Source organism: Hermetia illucens, chromosome 3 (genome assembly GCF_905115235.1).
Source record: "Hermetia illucens chromosome 3, iHerIll2.2.curated.20191125, whole genome shotgun sequence".
In the NCBI taxonomy this organism is placed as follows: domain Eukaryota; kingdom Metazoa; phylum Arthropoda; class Insecta; order Diptera; family Stratiomyidae; genus Hermetia; species Hermetia illucens.
Window position 1 is genome coordinate 124,023,438 of NC_051851.1, and position 24,837 is coordinate 124,048,274.

Below are 24,837 nucleotides of genomic sequence, written 5' to 3' on the forward strand. Positions count from 1 at the left end.
GTTTGAGCTGAAAAAATCCAGCGCAGGGAAAAATGGCGGCTTTCGTAACCAAGTCTTAAACTCACTTGGGGGAATGTTGCGGTTCGTTCCCAAAAACATGAGATCTATATCCAGTGCAAGAATCTCGATGTGGTAACATCCAGGGAAGAGATCTGCACTGCCTTGAAGCAACAATTCAAGTTGGAGGAATTCAGCGAAGGATCTATCGTGAGCCTAAGAAAAGTTTATGGCAGTACTCAAACGGCCACAATGCGATTGCCAGTGAAGTCAGTGCAGAAGTTGTTGGTCGTGGGGAAGGTTCAGATTGGATGGGTTGTTTGCCGACTAAGGAAGCAGATCCCATTAAAGTGGTGCTCCAAATGCCTAATGTTTGGACACTTCGCGAAGGCATGCACTAGCGGCATCGGTCCGATCGATGTCGAAGGTGTGGGGAGAAAGGACATATTGCCAAGGAGTGCAATAGAGACCCCAAAGGAATTTTGTGCGAAGGAAAGGAGGGACGGGATAACCGACATATTGCCGGAAGTGGTAAATGCCTAGAATTTAGGGAGGCGTTAACTGCATTGAAAAAATGAGGTTAATATAAATAAATCTGAATCATTGCAGGGTCGCACAAGATTTGCTTGCGCCGACCATTTACGAATCCGCGATGGAGGTTACTATCATTAGTGAACCGTACAGAAATCTCTATGGTGGTGTATGGGTCACAGATTCGACTGGTGGAGCGGCGATATGGGCGTGCGTGGGCTATAGAGTGGGGCAGCAAAGAGACTAACGCAAGGGGGCGCTTATTAGAAGCATTTGCCCAATTAGATGTACTTCTGGCCAATGAAGGCGATGTAAACACTTATCGGAAAGGGGAACTGGTTCAATTGTAGATCTGACTTTTGTCAGCCGTGCACTAGTACATGATATGTCTTGGCAAGTTGGCGAGGACTTCACGTACAGCGACCACCAGGCAATCATTTTTGAACTAAGGACGGAGCCACAAGGCAGGAGACCCGCACCCCGGAAGCTGAAATCCAAAAGAACACCAATGTAGTCTGCAAAAGCGATGGATGAGCAAACATTCATGGAAGTGTGGCTAGACCTGCCTAGCAGAGTTCTCCATGTTACACAAAGTATCTCTAAAGCATGTGACGTGTTAATGCCTAGGAGATGCTCATTCCCCACTAGAAGACCCAATTATTAGTGGAATAGTGAACTTGCCAACCTTCGATCGATTTGCCGCAGAGCTAGACGAACGGCGGACAGCACAATCGAACGGCTCACAGCGCAATAGAATCGATCAAGGGCAAAAGGAGCATGCCTATTGGGGAGCTCGCAAGAACTTCAAGCTCGCCATCCGGCGGAGTAAGAGGGAATGTTTTAAGAAGCTCTGTTTGGAAGCGAACATAAATCCGTGGGGTAGCGCCTATAAAATCGTGGCAGGACGATTCAGAGGCCGATCATCTCCCCAGATCACGTGCCCTATGCTCTTGTTGAAAATAATCCAGCGGTTATTTCCCCAACAAGACTGACACCTTCCAGCATCCCCTGAATGTGACGCCGATTCCACCAGTCACCAGGGACGAGCTGTTGGAGATCCGCAGGCGAATAGGCGACAGCAAATCCCCGGGTCTGGACGGCAAACCGAATAAGGCCCTCAAACTTGCCGTCAAATGTAGACCGGATATGTTCGCGGAACTGTTCGAAACGTGCACGTCCGAGGGTATCTTTCCTGCACCGTGGAAGCGGCACAAGTTGGTGCTGCTGCCTAAGGCTGGCAAACCTCTAGGGGAACCGTCCTCCTATAGACCCATATGTCTTCTAGACACTATGGGGAAAATGTTGGAGCGGATTATTTATAATAGATTACTCCTAGTCGTCAAGAGCTAGATAGGCAGTATGGGTTTCGTAAAGCCAGATCAACCATTGATGCCATCAAAATGGTTGCTGGATTGGCCGAAAATGCAATTCACGGAAGGGGTTATACCAACGAATATTGTGTAGTGGTAACCCTAGATGTGAGGAATGCATTCAACTCGGCCAATTGGAACCTTATACGAAAGTCTCTGGCAACAATTGGTGCTCCCACCTACCTCACCGCTATTACCGATAGTTACTTGCATGAGCGAACACTCTGGTATAATACCGATGATGGACCCAACAAGTACGCTGTCTCCGCGGGTGTCGCACAGGACTCTGTACTGAGCCCACTACTGTGGAACATCATGTATAATGATGTACTTAACCTTCCGGTTCCGGAGGAGGCCACGGTGGTAGGTTACGCCGATGATATAGCACTGGTTGTGGTCGCAAAGCATCTCGAGGATGCTGAGTTGCACTCAAGCGAAGCAATCAGCGTTGTTAAGGCTTGGTTAGAGAGTGCTGAACTGACACTCGCGGAGGAAAAGATGGAAACCGTTCTCATCACTAAGCGCCGCAAAGGAAATTACGCCTGCATTAGAATCGGGAATCGTATCATCACTTCCAAGCCGGCCATCAAATACTTGGGGGTGATGATAGACGGCAAACTCAATTTTAAGCAGCACATAGAGCATATTTGCGGAAAATCATCCACCACTAGTATGGCTCTGGCAAGTATGATGGTGAACGTAGGAGGACCGCGGCATACTTGTAGGCTGCTCATAGCCAGAATGGTGAGTTCTATCATGCTGTATGCAGTCCCAGTTTGGGGAAATGCGCTGTAGGTTTTAGGCAATGCATATAAACTGAGTACGGTTTACAGAAGGACAGTGGTTTTAGTGGGTAAAAACCCTACACTCTGGCGTGTCCAGGCCAAAATCCTTTGAAAATTTCCACCTTCTTAAAAAAAAAACAGAACGAGCCCCGGTCTTGTCGAGAAATGGGCAAGGGTTCTTGGACGACGTCAGGGCGTAAGCAAGTTAGTCCGAACAAAACAAATATGTGTCTGTACGCTAAATGTTGACACCCTAACTGGAAAGACCGAGGAAATCGCAAGAGCCTTTCGGAAAAGGCGCATTGATATCTGCACTCTGCAAGAAACCCGATGGTCTGGTTCCAAAAGCTGCGACATTGAACGTGAACGCAGTAAAAATGGCTATAATCTTCTCTATTTTGGTAGCCCACACACTCAATATGGTGTTGGCATTGCCATCTCAGGAGGTTTCCGTGATGCCATTAAAGAATTCAAACGATTTGATGTTCGACTGATGAAGCTTGCCATTATATCAGCTGATCACACAATTCACTTCTTTACCGGGTACGCACCACAGAAAGGTCGATCTGAGGCCAAGAAAGATGCCTTCTGGCAATTTCGTGATGAATATGCCACGTGCCTGCTGACGACTATACTATCATTGCCGGCGACCTTAAAGGTCATGTGGGTGAAAAGGCAGACGGCAACAGGTGCCAAGGGGAAAAGGGGTTCGGAGCGCGCAATGAGGGTGGCGAGCGTATAATCAAATTTGCGGACACCCATGACCTTGTACTTATGAATACATGGTTCATCAAACGATTGTCTCATCTTCCCACATTTTATAGTGGGAACAGTAAAACGCAAATCGACTATATTCTCATAAGACGCCGACATTTTATCACTGTCACTGATTGCAAAGCTGTTTCCTATGAGACCATCGCACCTCAACATCGACCGTTGATTGCCGTCCTGCGAATTAAGCCATCGATAAAACAGCGTGAGGAACGTACTGGCCTGCCGTGCATTAAATGATGGCAACTTCGTGAGAAAAAAGAAGAAATGATCTCGTTACCAACCCTTATAAACATGGAAGAATCGTGGAACAAAATGAAAGACACGATCCACATATTTCACAGATTTCAACTAAAGAATTGGCTCATCCTTCACTTCCACAATCATTGCTGACATTTGGACCAATTCCATCTGTCAGTGCAACTGGTGCTCAGAGGTGGCGGCGAGGAAGATGGGGCGGCAACCCTATCGGCCAAACCAAAACCAAGTGGCCGAGGACAACCTCCTTAGTGGTGGCACCGGGAGACGCTGTAATCACTTTGGTTTGCCGGCCGTGATTCAGTAGGCGAATGCTCCAAAGGCCTAATCAGGGCGATCAGACCCGAGTCTGTACGGGGACTCATCTGAAGTGGCAAATTGGTCACGAAACCTTACCAGGGGTATACTGGTACCATGGGAACCAGGAAAGCCCCTGGAGTCTCATACTTCGGGTGAACTCCTGTTGTATGTGAGGACAGCTCGGTTATTTGCGGTTGGCCCCCCTAGTGGGAGTTTCATGGTGATTGTGGTTATGCTCAAGCGAGAAGAGACCTTCGGGCCTCGACGTGGTGTTGCGTATCAACACGGGTGCCGTACTCCATAGTTCGGTAGAGATTTAGGTAATTCTTGCATCCACCAGTATGAATGCTAAGCCATGCACTTCGTATAGACCGTTGTTGCTTGTCTCAGCGGGGCTCTGATTGTGGTCACAAAATCAATCCGTGTCTTAAGAGGACCGTAGGATTAAGTCTCACGACAGGTGCCTACGTAAAACACCATGAGCTTCACTGTCAGCCAAGCCAAAGGACCTGACGACATCGCATATGAGCTCTGGAAAGCGAAGAGCTGCCACCCAAGACTGTGGCTCAGTTAGTTCATTAGTCAGGTTATTCAGAAAGGAAGAACACCATCTGACTGGCAAGAAAGTACTACTGTTGGTTCGTTGTTCTTTTTTAGGACGCAGTCAAGGTTTCGGATTTCCAGGGGGCACGTGGGCTCTAGCCTAGAAACCACAATTTTTTCCCCCAGTAACCCCTTGATTGTTTCATTATTATTATTATTCTGTTAAGGGAAAGTCGCACCGCGTCCTTGAAGAACTATTGTGCCCCTTTTACTGGTTATACCTATTGATCATAGTATCTCACGCAGGCATATAACCGTTAGGAACTTTAGTATGTTCCCCACTTCTAGATCTTTTAGCTTTGCATCTGGTATTAAGTGTTCTCCTAGATGCCTCGACCTACTTTGCACAAGTGCCGGACACTGTCCCAGGACGTGTATAGAGGGTTTGTCCTCCTCCTCACAAAACCTGCAGGCAGTGTCCGTAGATATCCCTAGCTTGCGTAGGTGATAGTTCAGTTGACAATGACCAGTGAGAATTCCCACTATGATTCGGAGGTTCTTTTTGGTGAGTTTTAAGCAATCCTTTGCGCGCATTGGTTCGTATCCTCCAATAAGCACCCTGGACTGCTTTATCCCTGGTAGGCCCGCCCAGTATAGTTCCCTCAACCGTTCCTCTTTATTTCTTAGATTTGTAGCCGTGAAACCGTTTGCGATTCCACAGAAGGGTTCTGGCCCGTGCAAAGGCGTCCCTGCTCCCTTCTTGGCTAGTTCGTCCGCTGCCTCGTTGCCTTCCAACCCAGCATGGCCTAGAACCCAAAGTATCCAGATCTTGTTGAACGAGCCGAGTGTATTCAGTCTCTCAAAGCATTCCCATACCAGTTTAGAGTTCATCTGGTTGGACCTAAGTGCCTTGATCGCTGCTTGGCTATCGGTAAGAATAGCTGTGTTCTGCCCCCTATAGTTCCTTTGCAGATTAAAGGAGGCACATTTGTCTATGGCATATATTTCCGCCTGGAATATGCTAGTGTACCTGCCCATTGGCTCAAAGTACATTTTCCTTGGACTAATGACACCGGCACCCGCTCCCTCTGCTGTGAGGGATCCGTCAGTGTACCAAGTAATCAGTTGCTGGTTTAGGTCGTATGTCGCAATCACGCTCTCCCAGTTTGCCTTGTTACTCCAACGTTTTTCAAACTTCTTATTGAAGTGAAACGTCGTTGTCATGTTATCCCTTGGTATCAGTAATTCGGGGTACCGCCTAGAAAGAGTATCAATCTTCCTTCGATTTAGGCAGCTCCCCGTCTCACTGTTACTACCGGCCATCCTGAATATTAATCTCCTTGCCTGCATCTGTATGTGCAGATGGAGAGGATTAATTCCAGAAGGACCTCCAGGGATGCCCTTGGGCATGTCCTCATTGCCCCACTGATATGCACGCAAGCCAGCCTTTGGAGCTTATGTAATTCCCTGGCTTGTGTGCTCAGCTTGGTTCTTTCTACCCAGATTACCGCTCCATAGGTAATCATTGGCCTTACTATTGCAGTATATATCCAAAGTAGTATCTTCGGGCTGCAACCCCATTTTTTTCCTGCTATGGATCTGCAAGTCCTCGTGGCTTCCCGACATGTGTCTTCCAGAGTAATTTTTGGTTTAGCGTAATTCCCAAATATTTGACGTCTGTTTCTCGTTTCACCTACATATCATGTAATGTTATGGCTCTCAGGTGATCAAGCTTACGCCTCCTAGTGAATGGTACTATGGTGGTTTTGACTGGGTTGATCCGCAGTCCCACCTTCCTGCACCAGGCACTAGTAACCCTTAGTCCAGTTTGGATTTTATCACATAGGGTATCTTCATATTTGCCCCTACAGATTAAAACAATATCGTCCGCGCAACCCTGGACTTGTATTCCAGTGTTTGTTAGCACGTCCAGGAGTTCATCAACTACCATACTCCATATCAGCGGCGATAGTACCTCGCCCTGTAGACAGCCTTGATTAATCTTCATGACAATAGAATTTGTACCTGTCGGTACTTCTATTTGCCTGCTTTCTAGCATTGTGCCCATCCAGAATACCAAAGTGTTTCCCACTCCCCTGCGGCTCAGAGCATCTTGTATCTCTCTGTGAGATGTGTTGTCGAATGCCCGTCCAGTTTGGATTCTATCACATAGGGTATCTTCATAGAACGTACCTTTATTTGTTGTCCTGGGGCCTAATTCGGCGACGAGTACAACACACTTCGTTTTCCGAATTGTACACATTTCCGTTCCTCTATCTTCGGGCTTGATTCTATCACGGATTTCGTTGAGTGCTTCCGCAAAGTTCTTGCCTTCCGTCGGCTTAATAAGCAGAGCTGACGGTCTAGTTTTCCTTCGTCCCTCCACCTTTTCTTTTGGTGCTCTATCTTTCGTGTCCCCCTTAATTTTAGGCAAAGGTTTTTCTGATGCGCGTGTTGTTGCATCTTGTCCCTTTTCGATTACTTATTTTGGGCCCTGGAGAGTACCTGAGTGAAGTCTTATTCAGATGCCCTTTTTTACTTTCGTTTTTCCCCCAGTTCGCTCTGTGCCTGTGATCCGTTTGGGGCTTGAGGTGTTTTCAGCGGGGGCGCGGTTGTTTCTGCCTTTTGCGCATTTTCTGTTACACTTTATCTCCGCCTGTAATACGAAATTCTGACCATTGCTGACGTTTGTCTGGATGGATAATAGATGGATGGATAAATAGATCTGTTACCAATTGAGGAGAAAAGGCGGGAAGATCTCCACTTGGATATCCTAAGACTCAAAGCGAACCGCGAATCACAGGCCAAGCCAGAGGAGAAAGGCGATACTCTGACACTTGAGAAAAGTTTCAATCGTTAATGTAGCCAGAAATCACTACTAAGATAGCGCAGGGAAACCTCCAAATAAAAAGGTGGGTCTATAGTACTTGCAAGGCTAATTTCTAAGGATGACATTGGAATAGTGACAGGGGCAAACTGAAATATACATACATACTCGTATATATATGTCGAGTTGCTAGTTATCATGATTGTTGCGTGGTGACATGAAGGACAGCGGTTGATCTGCGGACCTCAGGCATATTATTATCACTTGCCAAATTCCGATAGAATCAGATTCATTTTAATTTAATTTTTTCAACCAATGATCTTTTATTAATAAAAATTACTGCAGTGGAGTAATTCAGCGTGGAAGATAGCGAAACTAAGTATTAACTTATTATATGCGAAATGTTTATTTGAAGTAAAAATAAATAAATAAATAAAGATGGACATATTTGGATTTCCTATTTGTTGCCTTCCTTATCGATGAAAATATAATAAACTAGACTTACGTGTCAGACATTCAACTAATTTTCGTTTATTTTATTCACATGCAGATATGATTTCCAATTTATATGCATGGAATGAACCTCAATTCAAGTAGGAACGTTGATTAACAGAGACAAATTGCAGACAATAACACATTACAGCCGAAGAGAATGCCCGCCAAAATTGTCTCCATATATTAGCAGCCATGCAACAGATTTTTACCAGAGTATCTTTTGTGTGCAAACAGATAAATTTTGCACATGGTCATTGTGTCTGTGTTTGAATTCTCTCAGTAGGAAAGTAACCGGCCGGCATCTAGATAATCAAAAACTTGTGGCACTTGGATATCTCGATGAGGGGTATTTGGGGAGCTGTAAATATTACACAAGAGCTTTCCTCGAGAGAGGCAAGCTTCATACATATATACCACATGTATCTGATTGTGTTCTGCACTTAATATGGCCTTCTGAATTTCCAAGTAAATTTTAAATGTTCAGAGTTTTTATGAACCATAGTCGAAAAATGTATTTATCATCATGTGGGATTGCATGGCCCAAGTTTTCGACAGTTCTCTTGATTTGTTTACTGGGTGAGAACAAAGTAAACTTTCCCGTGGGCCGAATCTGGGAAATACGAATGTATGTACGGTGATCATTCATCTGCACCTTAATGCTCCTGTAATGATCATAAAATAGATACTTTCACGTGATTTAACTGTGAGTAAACAAAGTAAATTGTCGCTTTCGCCTTTGCATACACCTGACAATTAGCTCCCCCTTAAAACTGTCCGTAGAGGTTACTTTTTGTTTGCCGGAGAAATTCAGTGGCGATAGGGGGTGGTTTATGTAGAATGCTCTCAGTATGTTCTCGTGATATACGCTGCCGTCATAGGCCGCCATGTGTTCCTACAATAGCACTATCTCCTTTTAATCCATTCGCTGAGTCAACTACTCCCGCTACCGTTTTCACCCAGCTAATAGCAGTTCAGTCAGCGTCGGAACTTGTGATTCCTTTTCACTTTTGTACAGGAAGGTCTCAATATATTTTCTGTTAGCATAGTTACGCCAAAGTGGAAGTTCTTCCGGCAAAAGGATCCACAACGCGTGGTTCAATTAGAAAAACGATAAATAGCATTCCTCCGGGCGTGACTGCCTCTGCTTGGCATATCCATACAGAGTAAAAGTAATAACTTTGGTATTTGGAGAGCTTTCTGGTGATTTTCACTTTATATTTTCAGAAGTGCTAGCAAACTGTGCGTGTGGAAGTCTCCGTGGATAGAAGTCAGATACGCGCTTCGAGAAAATTGCAAAACGTGACGTGACCGTTTAGTGGCGTCAAAAGTATTTCATTGCATAAAAATTGCGGGTAAATATGTGACAGAAAATCTTAATCTAGGATTTCGAATCGGAAGTGACTGTTTCCGGCAAGCCCCAATTAATGTGGACGATTGCTTGAGCAGAACAAGTTGTTATCCTTTCAGTGAATCCTGAAGTCTCTGTGCGCAAGTGCTTCCCCTTTCAGCTTGTTCTTATCACATTCCATAACCTTCCTTTTTTAGATAAACTTAGGAGCGGGCTCCGCTTGTGCATTCCATCTCTCTTGGGTGCGTACTGTTTGGACTGATATCTCGCTCCGTTTTCTTTTTAATTAACGCACTACACATCAGTGATTATTTGGAACACATTGTGCTGATATTTGGAAGTGTTCGCTGCTATTTGCAGAGTAGAGTTCTCTTGGTTTGGCAAACATTTATTGGTCAGGAAGTTAAACGGGTGAATTTTTAGATACCGCCGTCATCGCCGTCGACACGTAGACCACTTTCTCTGATTCATACATCCATTGAAGTTGGTAATCATCAACTTGGGGGGAAGTTCCTAAATGTTATGTCATACTACAGTGATATTAGTCGAACGTTGTTTATGTTGAGGATTAGTGGGCGTGTGGGACACAAACAGGTGGTTTCTCATATAATGAGTCCTGTTCTTGTTCAGATACGATATTGATGATGTCTTCATCGAGGACGGGGGTAGAAAGCAATCATTTCAGAATGATTGCAACTGGCTACTAATGTATAACTGTATGGTTTGCACGATATCTATGTAGTCCAATACTCCTAAATCTAGTCCGATGCATGACTTTCTAATCGATACTCATTACTAATTTATGATTTTACTATGTATTTTTTAAGCTTGTCATACACGCTTCACTGTTAATCATTGCGTGTTTATTTCAAGTTTTTTTTTTTTTAATTTTATTATCAGAATTTCTAGACGAAATCGTACATCTAATTTGTATTCGATACCCTTAATCAAATATAGAAATTGTCTTGTTGGCAATTAGTACTATGGTTTCCTCTGGCCTGAGGATCGTCTCTTTCGCCCACAGTCTTTTGCTATGCAGCTAGTTAGATAAATATATCTTTTTAGGTCTTTGTGGACTACAGGCCATTATAATTGTAAAGTAATATGCACCAACGAAGACCTTCAATATAGTGGAGGAGAATGCATTCTACGAGCAAATACACGGAGCTCAGGAGAGGGTTACTGAATGCCAAGGTGGGGTCTGACAACACCTCCCTCGGACATGCATGACGCAACGGTAATGGTGGGAGGTTCGTGAGTTTCTACAACTTCCACCGCCTCTTCGTTGGTGGCATATTATTCGAGCAAAGAGTTTGGCATAAGGTCAGTTGCGGCTTAATTGAGCGACACCGTACGAGCAATCAGATTGATCACACTGATATCGGCCCTCAAAAGGTCTACCATTTGATGGTCACTTAGCTTCGCTTGCGTGTTGCGTACGCCGCGTTGGACAGCTGCAACCTCCCAAGTTGAACATCGACCGCTTGTATGATCTAGCTGGCACCCGACGGTGGAAGAGCTATCTTGCTGATCGGATAGTAGATACACTGAGTAAGCCGCCTGAAAATATCGATGAGCATTGGGCCGTCGTCGGTCTTGAATGAAGTGCTCTAACACACTTCAAGGCCCTGATCCAACATGGATTGTTGCGCCAACAATTATTGTTATTATTGGGCCGTCTTCAAAAATGCTGCTTTTTCGTGTGTTATGCAGGTTGTTGGCGACGTGGACGTCCCGAAGGATCTTTATAATATCTGACTAATTGCGGAATCACGAAAATGGATATTGACCACTGCGAATGATGGTGGACGTGACGCGATTTAATTCAAATACCTTGAGAAATCCCGGGAAGCTCAACCTAGTGGGCGTTGTGACAAAAGGGAATTTGCAATTGCGCTGATCAGGGATGTGGAAGATGACGTAGAACGCATTGATTTCAGAATTCATCCAGAAAAAATTTACATGTGGTCGTAAGCTTTACGATGGACCAGTGAAGGACGCTAACGATCGACTCCTCATCCTCGATGAAGAACAACTGAAGAGGTGAAAGGAATATCTCACCACGGCTGTTAACCTTATCACATGCAGCTAAGCTCCGCTTCTTGTGTATGAAATGGCTTATCAGTGTAAGATGCCATATCCCCATCTGTTCCCCAAAACAAAAGAGAAATCATCTTGGCCGTCAATGTACTCAAGCGGAGTTTCTGCAAATCTACTATAATACTTCTGAGATTTTTGATCGACAGAAAGCGGGCTGGTGTCCCCTCCGGATCCTCCTGTGTTGATCCCATCAACACCCTACGGTGTTGATTTTGGAACAGTGCACAGGGTTTAGATCTTCGCTTCACCTGCTCTTCCCTAATTTATAGAAAGTTTTCGATAGTGTGACTAGGCAGTGTATCTTGAGTGCTTTACGCAGGAGGGTCATTCGGGAGAAACTAATAACTATTATCAGAGTGACATATGATGCCTCAAAATATCACATGCCCCACCGAAGTAAAATCTTAGAGGAATTTGAGGTCCAAAGCAGAGTCTCTTATCATCATCATCAATGACGCAACAACCGGAATCCGGTCTAGGCCTGCCTTAATAAGGAATTCCCAAAAAGCTGTCTGCTGTCCTGATCTACGCCATCGCTCCATCTCAGGCAGGGTCTGCCTCGTCTTCTTTTTCTAGCATAGATATTATCCTTATAGACTTTCCGGGCTGGATCATCCTCATCCATACGGATTAAGTGACCCGCCCACCGTAACCTATTGAGCCGGATTTGATCCACAACCGGATGGTCATGAGATCACTCATAGATTTCGTCGTTATGTAGGCTACAGAATCGTCCATCCTTAGGAGGATTCTTCTCTCGAACGCGGCCAAGAGCTCCCAATTCTTCTTGCTAAGAACCCAAGTCTCCGAGGAATACATGATGACTGGTAAGATCATTGTCTTGTACAGTAAGAGCTTTGACCCTATGGTGAGACGTTTCAAGCGGAACAGTTTTTGTAAGCTGAAATAGGCTCTGTTGGCAACCAACAACCGTGCACGGATTTCATCATCGTAGCTGTTATCGGTTGTAATTTTCGACCCTAAATAGGAGAAATTATCAACGGTCTCAAAGTTGTATTCTCCTATCCTTATTCTTCCCATTTGACCAGTGCGGTTTGATGATGTTGGCTGGCTCGTTTTCGGTGCTGACGTTGCCACCATAAATTTTGTGTTGCCTTCATTGATGTGCAGCCCAAGATCTCGCCCCATTAGCCACCTGCTCGATCTGGATGAAGGCAGTTTGTACGTCTCGGGTGGTTCTTCCCATGATGTCGATATCGTCAGCATAGGCCAGTAGTTGGGTGGACTTAAAGAGGATCGTACCTCTTGCATTTACCTCAGCATCACGGATCACTTTCTCAAAGGCCAGGTTAAAGAGGACGCATGATAGGGCATCCCCTTGTCGTCTCTTATGGTTGGATCTTGTGACCGATATTATTTCTTCTTGTTTTCTGTCTGGAGGCAGTGAAAGAGTAAGTCCTCAAACACTTCGATTAAGCTGCTAAAATCTGCTTACTCTCTTGACAGGTTATAAACCTTGACCTAGTAGTTCTGAATTTGGAAAGGAAGAAGAGTCAGACTAAAAATAAAATACCAACAAAACCAAGGTTCTCAGTCTGACGGTTCATCACCCTTCCGCTATCTGTATGAGTGAGTAGAACATCGACCGAACTGGATGTCGCCCGATGCATTAATAGCTGCCTTGTCCAAAATCTGGAAATACATAACAGGTCGGTGTCACTGTCGTCCTAGATATAACAAGTCGAGAAACCGGAAGCTGGACACTTCAGGTAATGAAAGGTTTTATGTATTTCTTTTATAAAAGAACTTGAGTGAACGGTTGTCCCATTAGTACCTAGCACGTAATATATGCACATATTATGTGAGAATATCCATTTTGCTGATATTCAAAGTTTTGAATTTGCACAGGAGCGACAACTTTGAGCTACTATAACTTTGTTAGTAATAGTGCGATTTACATCAAACTTCGTGGGATTATGTTATTGCCTATATTGCTGCAAAATTTCGTGATTCTAGGATGAAGTTAAGGAGAGTTTTGCAGTCAATTAATAAAAATTGTCGTAATATACTCTTATTAACTTTATTTGAGTAGATATCAGTATGGAGGGTATTTCGAAGCCTAGGCACCATGTAGTGGCAGCTTCTTGATTTTTTTTCAGATTTTTCGAAGAACGGGTCCGTGAAAGTAATGGTCACTTTCGACCCCCCACACTCCCCACCTTTCCAACAAATGTCAAAAGACCGCCCCCCCCCCCTTGCATGTATGAGGGCTCTCTCCTTTAAAGTCCACGTAGAATGATGTAATTCACTATATGCGTGAACGTTCACAGTACCCACTTTTCCCCCAAATTTGTTGTCAATGGCTATAACCGTTTCCGAGAAAAATGCGTGTGACAGACAGACAGACATTGAACCGATTATAATAAGATTTTGTTTTACACCAAACCTTAAAAATGAGAGATAACTTTCAATACCAACATCAAGTTGGGACTGTATTGGCATACGGGCGTTTTGGTCAGGAGGCGGAAGTGGCATTAAGGGGTGACAATGCCATTCCTGCCTACCCCATGCAGTGGAACCCATTCTTCCAAAATGGTCGGCATGTGAGTCACCCCGAAAGTACTCATCGCAGAACAGTAGAGGTCTCGGGAAGTCCTGGGAGGAGTTGAAGTGCACTTTGGCGCGTAAGTGTCAAGAGCAGCGACAGCGAGACAAGGACAAATATAGGCAAAAACATGCATAATGAGTGGGATTCGAATCCAGTACAACGAGACCGAGAGTCCGACGCTCCACCTACTCAATTACCTTGCCGCTTACATGCAGAAAGTGGTGTAACAATTTTGCTGATCAAATATGGGTAATATGGAGTAAGACACTGTAAAGCTTGGCGGAAATCATACTATTATTACTGAAGTTACAGCAGATCAGTCTATTCTTTGTATAAATTCACTGCACATACAATGTTAGTATCACAGTAGAGTGAATACTTTGATATAATTATTGCATATAGATTTCGACCTGGATACAAATGGGAACGTGATGAACCCATATATCCTCACATGAAAAGTGTATCAAGCCTTGTATACCTGAAGCGATAAGCTACCAGTAACCACCTTTTTTGCAGATATGTATAGATTTTTCCTAAGATCGATTTATCTTGATAGGTTTTGAGGATTATTTGAATTTCTTCCAATTCAAACTGCAATTGGAAGATAACCATATACTATTTGTATATGGGCTACAAATGAATGAATAACAGTATATAGAACGAAGGGCCTAAAGCGTATGAACAGTTATGTTCTTGGTATAAGAACTGATCGTATGATCAATAATTTTTTACTTCTCAATGTAGCAACTTAAAGTTTTTATAACGTTCTTTAGGCCTTTCAGACTCGTTACCTCAAGGCACCAAAACATAAGAAATGTTCTGCTAGTAAAGTTCTAACCAAGGCAACCTTGCACTGGAACCCGGGCAGAGTACTTACACAGCCTGGTGTCCTGGATGTAAGAAGTTTTCGTTGGAAATACCTGTTTTATGTGGAGGAATTTAAGAGATTACCTTGATATCTCCACAGGACATCCAAACCTGGTGAACGTAGGAATATATAGGTCAGTCAACACTGATTGCGATAATCAATCTGTTCTCTTGAGTTTCGAGCTAAGTTTCATAACTTCGAGAAGCAAACCAACTATACGTCAAGTTAACATTAATACGGATGTGACACAGGACGAACAGCTTTGAAATAAATCCAGAGGCGTATTGGACATAATAACCACAAATGAAGTAGATTGCATTTGAGGCTGAAACTGGTTAAAATATCCGAAGGCGGGAAACACCTAACGGACTCTATCATTCTAAAGGCAATGAGGATCTCAAGAACTCTATCATTAGTACGGTCATGAACACCTTTAGCACTAGTCGGAAAAGAGTCTGCCTTGGAAAGTATCTACCCACCGGTGTCAAAGGACTGTGTAGAGTACTTTGACCTATTTCTAGGAAATATATTCCAGACGAGTCTTGCTCTGGGCTACGTTCCTACTTCTTAGCAAAAAATTGAGGTCGTCTTCATCCATAATTCGGTTAACGTGAAAACACGAAGTCGTACCCGCTAAATGAAAGCCAGCATGGTTATTCACGTCAAAAGTCCTGTGTACCTGCCCTCCATTCGTTGGTTTCAAAGATAGAGTATTGCGAGTAAGCGGCGGGAGTGTTCGCATTCATCATTCTAGAGACTCTGTGCTCCTAGTAGACAGCATGGTGTTGAGGATACTTTAGTTAAGTGGATCTCTATGTAGATTGCATAGATTGTAAAGTAATGGAATAGGTGTTCATCGCTATTTAATAGCAGAAGCAACAAAAGGCTGCCCTCAAGGAGGGGTGTTACTGCCACTTCTATGTGTTCAAGCACTATCAGATGACGTAGTTGTGGTGCCTGTTTGATTTGATTGACAGACACTACATGGAGAAAAGATAAAAAAGGGGAAGAAACCTGTATTCATTGCTAGTTAGTATCACTATACAAATCTGTATGCCTGGGTATTATTAGCAACATAATATATTCATAGCATTGCCATGAGATTTAATTCGTTTGTGTCTATAGAGAACCAGCGGACTTGAGGGGCAGCTCTTGCAGAGAAAACTGGGACAGATCTGGCCCATGCGTGGCAGGATATAATAAGTTATTCTAGAAACCAAACACGGTTTTGCATCTCAGATAAAAATAAGGGGTCGGTTTTTCTTTAAGATAATTTACAGCGGTCTTTCAAGCAGTAATATAATATCCTAATACTGACAATGACTGCATTATTGAGGAGTGGTTAAAAGGCAAGCACATTGCAATCTGCGGTAATCTGGAGGGCATTGAGCAGCCCTTTGATCACCTGAATAGTCGTTTAGGAATGCAGATCTCGCCTGAACTCTATAGCTGGCCAGCGCCTAAGTACCGCTTGACAGATGGAATTGTTAGAACCAAACAAACAAAGCAAAACGAAAACGTGGAAGTGGCATCCATGGACCACTACGATCTACGTGTCGAGTGACCAATCATGATTGCTAACAGAGAATGTTCTGTTTCCGTATATCAAGAGAGATATGAACGATGAACTAGGCCAGAGAGCAATCAGTCAAAGCCGTCGAACATTGACTCGATGAACGAGTATGGCGCAGAATAAGATACAGGGTGCGGCAGCATAACTTCCTTTTTTCAAAACTCAATAAAAACTATTGTATGCATTGGAAAATATTTATTTATTTTTTATAATGTCTAAAGTTTTTATTTACATTGTTTTGAAGATCAAATCTGTTAGGTGACGTCCCCCATTCTCCATACATTGCGTAAACCGATTTCTGGCGTTTGTCATGACTCTTGTTAGCATAGCAAGTGTTATGTTGGCAATTTCTTCTTGGATGTTGGTCTTCAAATCTTGTAGGCTTCTTGGACGGTTCACATAAACACGGGATTTCAAAAAACCCCATAGAAAAAAATCATAAGGGCACAGATCGGAAGAGCGTGCCGGCCATTCCAAATCGCCTCTAATTGAGATAAGGCGCTCTGGAAAGTGTTCCCTCAAAACAGCCATCGATGCTCTTGAAGTGTGTGCTGTTGCACCGTCTTGTTGGAACCAAGTGTCCCCCAAATCCAAATTTTCTAGCCGTGGGAAAAAAAAATTCTGTAGCATGTTTACATACCGGTCCGAATTCACTGTCACTGTAACCTCATTTTCCTCAAAAAACCAGGGACCAATAATTCCAGCTGAGGAAATTGCACACCACACTGTGACTTTGGGTGAATGCAAAGGCTTTTGATGCAATTCTCGAGGGTTGGTGTCAGCCCAGTAGCGCATGTTTTGTTTGTTAACCGACCCACACAAATGAAAATGGGCTTCATCGCTAAAAAAAACAATAGCACCCTCGGGAACGACATCAAGAAGAAGCTCACACGCGTTCATCCGAGAATTGAAGTCACGTTCTGAAAGTTCCTGCACTATCGCCATCTTATAGGGATGAAAATGAAGGTCATCATGAAGAATTCTTCTCACAGAACGATCGGATAGTCCAAGGGCAGATGCGTGTTTGCGCGCAGAACGCCGTGGCGATCGCAACATTGACGCTCTCACTGCTTCAACGTTCTCAGGTGATCTAACGGGCCGAGGGACTCCAGTTCTTCCTTTTGTCGCACTTGCAGTTTGTCTGAATGTAGTGACCCATGTAACAATTGATTTGCGGTCTGGGACGGGAGCCAACGGGGCTAAATTAAAGCGATTCCGAAATGCACGCTGTGTTGCAATAACCGAACATCCGCTTGAAAAGTAAACCTCAACGGCAAAGGCACGCTCCTCACTATTCCAACGCATGATGGCGACTGAACCGTGTCGGGACAAAACTTTACAGTATCCCCTCTTGAACGAGACCACTAGCGCTCCGCTATGACATCAACTAACTGAGTGGCGCGCATTTTAAAAAAGGAAGTTATGCTGCCGCACCCTGTACAACAGTCAGTCGTAATTTCAATCGGACGAACCTGGATATGCCACCTACATTGTAACTCTCGAACTTTAGCGAGCAAATCATACAGAGTAAATAGATCATAACATTTCTGGATGCCTGCTCAAAAACAAGAAAAAGCCTCGAACAAATGAAAGGACACTAATGGGGTACTTAGTAGAAGTGCAGGAAACACCTGAATAGGTAATGTGATATGGATCAAAGTAATATCAGAAATATCACCTTTCATAACCCTAAAGATAGCGCAGTATTTTAATATCCTAATGATTTTTGCGAACGAACAATTCTTTACTCAGTTATCTTTGCTTGGCACAATTAAGAATTTGCTTACTATGCACAAAATCGAAATCACTTTTTTCACCAACAGATTCCCAGCCGATACTCGGCACTTTTACTGAACAGTCGCCTCGGTACTTGTAATAAGAAATATTAGGTAGACCAACGCCAATCAGCAGCCGACATTCATTATAAATTACATTACAAATAAAGTACTTAAAACTCTGCATCCCCATATTCACATGTACCTGAAATCATTTTTTAGCCTAAACCCAGTACAAAGCCTGCCCGAAGTCAGTCCATAGCCAAATGAACAGGCATTCATAATAACAAGCGATTCGCCAGCGATAATCGGCCCTCGACAACTGCCGCCTCTACTAGTACTATGAAGAGCGGTAATGTTAGGTGGATAACATATTACAAAACATTAACTATCACGGAAGTCATCATGTCGTTATAATGTGCTGATGTTAGGTAATGCGGTGATGTTTGGATTTTACTTACATCACCTGCCCATCTCTAGAACTTAGGCGACACTCTTTTGGGTTTCACCAATTAGAGCACAACACAACCGAAAAAGATGCTGGCTTTGGGACGCCAAGGACCTATAAGAAAAAATTGGCAGATAATGCGACGGAGTTAGTTCCTTTGTCTAATCTCTGAGTCTTTTACAATGAGATATTATCTTGTAGGCAAGAACTTTTTGCGCCCAACCATTTCGGACTTTTTTTCTACTTCTGACACCCCAAAGGTGCTTTGTATGCATTTCTTTTTCGACTTACAGGAGGATGGACGATTCCATAGCCTGTATAACGACGAAATTTATGAGCGATATCACGACTTTTTGGTTCTAGATAAAATCCGGCTTAGGTACGATAATAATTCAGCCAGATCCCGGAAATATCAATGGTATAGGCGTTGCAAACCCCGCGGGAGATGAAACAATAACGTAGGTCAGGAAGCTACGCAGCTTTTAGGGATTTCGAATTGGTGGAGCTCGGCGCAAAACCGGGATGGTTGGAGGTTCCTGCTAAGGCAGGTATAGACCGGATTCCGGTTGATGCGTCGTTGGTGATGATTACACATGAAAAACTGAAATAATAATAGATTCAGGAGACTATAAACTTTCTAAAAAACTAACCATTTGAAAAATTTCGGAACATGGGTTTAGTTGAGGATACTGGGAGTCCTGAGTCCGCACCCACTTGGTGACGGACCGGACTCCTGGGTTTAGTACCACCAGAAATCAGCTTCTCAATTCGTACCTCAGCAGCTCGTATCGCTCTTTGCCGTCTAAGCATTATACGAAACTTATCGAATTTCCACTATTTTTTAAAGTGTGCCATTATTTTCTGATTTTCCTGATATCTTAAATTTTACTTTTCTTTTGGCTTTTCGTGTCTGGATAGCTGAGTGGTTAGACCACAAGGCTGTCGTACGGCGGGTCGCGGTTCAAATCTCAGTGGTGGCGGCGGGATTTGTATCGTGATTTGACGTCGGATACCAGTCGACTCAGCTGTGAATGAGTACCTGAGTCAAATCAGGGTAATAATTTCGGGCGAGCGCAATGCTGATCACATTGCCTCCTACAGTATACTGTAGTGTACCGTCACGGCCTTGAAGTGCTCTAACACACTTCAAGGCCCTGATCCAATATGGAATGCTACGCCAACGATTATTATTATTATTTGGCTTTTCGCCCGGTGGATTCTTCTGGAATCTACTATGATAACAATTAATCATTAATTTCCTCCCTACCCTCCTTCGACTCCTACACTTTAGCTTCTTAGGGAAATATCACTAGCTTTCTATATTTGTGGTTGTCGTAATAACACGCAGGTGCGGTAGATGTGGTAAGCTCTATATAGGATTCCTATTATTTCACTATATGATTCATACCTCATGTAATCAGTGTTATGAAAATATCAACCTATAACCCATGAATACTCCTATTTTGTTTTCAGCACAATGTCCACCGAAACAGTAGATACTTCTTTCATTCCGGATTTACCCAAAGGACCATTATGCGAATACCGAGACCGAGCCAAATTCGATTGGAAGCGTTTGAGGTTATTTTTTGAAGAGGAAAAAGTATTAAGAATTAAGGTAAAGTTAACCAAAACTTCTCTTAAGAAAGTATCTAATTTTTCTCATCATTTTTCTTTTAGTACAAAATCTGGAAAATTTTGGAATCAGACCCATTATTTGCGAAACCAAAGCAAACACTTCCCACCGACCAACAGAAGCGCATTGCTGCCATGCAGATGAATCGCATGGCTCATTTGGACATTGCTCCATCTGATGTATATAATTTAAGCTTCCAGGAGAAAACTAGGTATTTGATGAGCGTAAACGAGGCCATTCATTCGGTTTGTCCAAGCCTGTCTGTGAAAATTGCTTTGGGGGTAGGTCTATTCAATAACGCATTACTGGCTATGGGGACTGAGCGACACATGAAGTACTATAAAGCCGCGTGGAATCGCGAAATTGTCACCGCTTTAGCAATCACCGAAGTAGCACATGGAAGCAATACGAAATGCATTCGGACGACGGCAACATATGATCCTAAAACCCAAGAGTTTATCATAAATACCCCAGATTTCGAGGCAGCCAAATGTTGGGTTGGAAATCTGGGTAAAACAGCTACCATAGCGCTTACCTTCGCCATCCTCTACACCTCGGATGGAGTTAACCACGGCTTACATGGATTCCTCGTACCAATACGGGATCCGCAAACATTAAAACCATATCCTGGCGTACTTGTCGGGGATATTGGTGAAAAAATTGGTTTGAACGGAATTGATAATGGATTTGTAATGTTCACCAACTACCGCATACCCCGAGAAAATTTACTGAACAGAACAGGCGATGTAACGCCCGATGGGTCGTATGTGAGTGTCTTTACTGAGCCCAGTAAAATTTTAGGTGCTGCTCTGGAATCATTTTCAGCTGGACGCTTAGGAATCATGCAAGAATCTGTGAACACACTGTCTAGCGCAGCTGTGATAGCAGTTCGGTATGCAGCGTTGAGAAAGCAATTTGGCTACGAAATGGATGGTCCAGAAGTATCAATCATTGAGTATCCATTGCAAGTAAATATCAAAATTCGAATTAGTAAGAAATCAATTTAATTTTAGTTCTTCTTTTCAGCAATGGCGTGTATTTCCCTATCTAGCTGCAGCTTGTGTCCTCAAAATTTCGGTATACGAATTAACCAATACTTACCTAGCGACCGTAGAGAAATCGCAAGCAGATTCGAATGGGTTTGAAATGCTGGTACATACTCAGATCCCTAAAACAAACGTATTTATTTTATTTTCTTGATTTTTAGACCCAAATTGTGTCTGAAATTCACGCCGTAATATCATCGTCGAAACCACTTATGACATGGACAGCGCGTGATGCCATTCAAGAAGCTCGAGAAGCATGTGGTGGACACGGTTACTTGAAAGCGTCGAATCTCGGCGAACTTCGAAACAACCACGACCCCAGTTGTACTTACGAAGGAGATAATAATGTCCTGGGGCAGCAAGCATCCAACTGGTTGCTACGACAGTGGGAGGGCACTGTGGAAAGTCCTGTTGGAACAGCAAAATTCATTCAGCGACGTGATCGAATTCTTGCGTTGAACTATTCTGATATAATTGCAAGATTTCCTTTAGATTCAATGGATTGTAAGTATTATTAGGAGCATATCTGCTCGATTAATTTTTTATCACTGTTAATGGTAATATGAATCATTTCTCATTTCAGTTGTAATCCATTCCTATGAATGGCTATTGTGTTTCCTTTTAAAGAAAACATCCTCTGCAATGAAACACGCGATAAGTCAAGGACATCATAAATTCGATGCTCGAAATAATGCTCAAGTATACGGTGCCCGAGATTTAAGCCGAGCATACGCTGAATATTATGCGCTGTATAATTATCAAAAGCGAGTGGAAGCTCCAAACTTGGACCCTAAACTAAAAGATATACTTAACTTACTTTTCTTGGTGTACGCTTATTGGTGCCTCGACAAACATATGACCACTTTTTACGAAGGAGGTTTTGATTTAAGTCTGAAATTTGTGAAAGAAGTTCGTGCTAGGTTACTGCAAAAGTGTAGGGAACTCAAAGATAGTGCAGTGTCTGTAGCAGACGCAATAGCTCCACCGGATTTTGCATTGAACTCTGTGATCGGACGATCCGACGGATTGCTCTACCAAAATCTTCAAATGGAATTCATGACTAATCCTGGAGCACTAGAGAGGCCTTCTTGGTGGAAAGATGTTATAACTCCACCAAAATCAAAGTTATGAATTACAACGTGTAAGAATGAAAAATATAAAATTGTTATAAATAAACAGATAAGATCTAATTAAATTTTTTCTACGTAAGGTAAGCATAGTCTGACCCTTCTTTATCCTAGATTCTGTACAACATGTTTTCAAGTGTCAGTATGTCAGTAAGATTCAAGCGTTAGACGCTAGTATTCTAAGTAGTTTTCTAAAAAAGATGGAAATGAAATCTCGCACCAACATTGACCATATTTTTCTATGTGAATTTTGAACTATACAATAAAATTCCTCTTAAATGTTAAGGCAATCTGATTAATGGACATAGAAATGTACAAGATATTTATTGGAAATACATACATATGTCTATATGAAATATAATATATCTGTCTTTCGCTGTTTTATTTTGTTCTATGGGTAAACGGAGCGCAAATAACATAGCTGCCTCGCTTGAATTTTCCATCCTGAATTAATATTTCATATAAGATACATATAGTATGAATTTGAAGCTGTATTATAATATTTGTCCTGAAATTTGTAGCGCAGGTTATTGATAAGTGGAACCAATAGAGTGTGCTGTTTTCAAAAAGTCTTGTTCACTTTGAAACCTACCTTGTCTATACATCAGTTATTTACAGGAATTTCTCATTAAGCTTTGTCGGAGTTGTCCCACAGTTGCTGCCATACTCCATATATTTTTTCTAAATATCCAAGTGATAAGAAGTTACGTACTTCGAATAAACCCGCGATTTTGGGAATCAGGGCGGGGATTTTGGAGGTTCCACCAGATTTATGTTCCCCATGGAGAAATCTGCAGAAGACATGCTTTTCACTTCAGTGGAAAAACTGCAATTAGTGCTTCGGCCTCCCTCGGCAATGATTTCGTATGGTAATATCCAGACAAATCGTACGCAAGAAGTTGGGACCCTGGGCAGAAACTGGGGGACAAACTACTCTCAGAACATATAAAACTGCACCTGTGCCATGTCAAAACCTAATTATACCCACGGTAGCACCGGCGGATTAACAGAACTAGATACGCTCTCGCTGCTTTGTCTAAAATTTTTTGGCGCCCGCAGAGTATTTGGTGCAGGGCAGTAGAGGAGGGCGGGCATCTCGGGAAGTCATGGAGGGAGTTGAAGTGCATTTAAGCGAATTGCAGACGATGGCGCGTAGACGTTGCAGTGTCCGCGGCTCAGCGACACGAGCGGTATTCCATCCGCCCTTTCCGGGGTCAATTTGAGCAAAGAATGCATTCAATTAATGTGTAATATTCCTTTTACTCTCACATTTTTTTCTACACCCCTTAGCTTTTAAAATTATACCTCTCAATTTCAAAATTCCCATCCCGTCCTCCATTTACATACAATAGCTAACATTTTGCAATAACGAATTTTACTTATTATTTACAAAATAACAACTTTTCGCTTTCCCTTAAATTCAAACACCCAATTTTATTACAAAAATCCTAAATCTAATTTTTTGAAAATTGACCGGGCCAATCGACCGTTGATACTCCTAAACTTGCCCATATTGCATATTAATGGATGCAGCCGTGCTTGGGAGGAATGGTATGCCGTATACTAAAACACGATAGTGTGCAGGTGTGGTGGTCAAAGGGTAGTATAGGCCCAAGAGCGAAGCGTGGGTTGGCACCTACTGCTGAACCTACACCAACAGATATACTACCGAAATCCTACCTCCACCGCCACGTGGTGACCACAGCTCTTTCTTAACGAAAAGCTGCAGATGGAGAAAGATGAATCTGAGTCTCCCGAGCCGAAAACTGGAACAAATTGTAGCAACTGGTCCCCCAGGTTGGGGTTGGGTTGCAGGAGATGCATTGAACAGAGACCAGTTTCCTGGAGAAGAGCCACTACACTATATATTATGGTGGCCATCTAGTAAACCATGTGATCGGAGTAGATTTTTTAGTCAATCAAAAAAACGCGTCTAAAAACGGGACAAATTGTACCAACTGGTCCTCCAGGTTGGGGGTTGGGTAGGGCTGACAACCCTACACGGAAAACCGAAGTTACGAAGCCACAACAGGAGCCTCGGACTGGACGGATTACACAACGATGAACCTAGCAACGACAAAGGAAGAACGATTTGCGCGATTTCTCATGGAACGTGCGCTTCCTGTACAGAGATGAAGCTGATGAGCAGCTAGCTGATACCCTGTCCCAATACAGGGCTGATGTAACAGCGTTACAGGAGATGCGTTGGACAGGGACCGGTTTCCTGGAGAAGAGTCGCTACACCATACATTATAGTGGCCATCCAGTAAACCATGTGCTCGGAGTAGGTTTCTTAGTCAGCCAAAAAATGAAACCTGCTGTTATCGGCTTTGAAAACATAAGCGAACGGCTATGCACTCTGCGTTTGCGAGGCAAATTTAGAAATATAAGCCTCATTAACGTTCACGCCCCTACAAGGGAGACTGCAGACTCGGAGAAGGATACCTTCTACGAGGCAGTAGAACGAACCCTC

General features: G+C 43.2%; 1 protein-coding gene across 4 annotated transcripts; it reads left to right on the forward strand.

The window, feature by feature from the left end:
* The first annotated feature begins 8,799 nt into the window (after window positions 1–8,799).
* On the forward strand, window positions 8,800–22,725 carry LOC119652145 (peroxisomal acyl-coenzyme A oxidase 3). Of its 4 annotated transcripts, none has more exons than XM_038056086.1 (7): window positions 8,800–9,046; window positions 9,102–9,229; window positions 20,032–20,173; window positions 20,236–21,159; window positions 21,218–21,343; window positions 21,399–21,741; window positions 21,821–22,725. In XM_038056086.1, the coding sequence occupies exons 3-7, from the start codon at window positions 20,036–20,038 to the stop codon at window positions 22,366–22,368; spliced, it is 2,079 nt and encodes a 692-aa protein (XP_037912014.1). In that variant the 5' UTR covers window positions 8,800–9,046; window positions 9,102–9,229; window positions 20,032–20,035; the 3' UTR covers window positions 22,369–22,725. The 4 variants fall into 4 exon arrangements, with proteins under 4 accessions (XP_037912014.1, XP_037912015.1, XP_037912016.1 ...); XM_038056087.1 differs by having other exon boundaries at window positions 9,105–9,229; XM_038056088.1 differs by having other exon boundaries at window positions 8,800–9,040.
* The last annotated feature ends 2,112 nt before the right edge of the window (window positions 22,726–24,837 follow it).

Bases quoted from the DNA above. Each gene is read 5' to 3' on its own strand.
- LOC119652145 (XM_038056086.1), top strand. From the start codon at position 20,036: ATGTCCACCGAAACAGTAGATACTTCTTTCATTCCGGATTTACCCAAA. The intron at 20,174-20,235 runs GTAAAGTTAACC...TTTTTCTTTTAG, and splicing joins AAAAAGTATTAAGAATTAAG to TACAAAATCTGGAAAATTTT. The intron at 21,160-21,217 runs GTAAATATCAAA...TCTTCTTTTCAG, and splicing joins TCATTGAGTATCCATTGCAA to CAATGGCGTGTATTTCCCTA.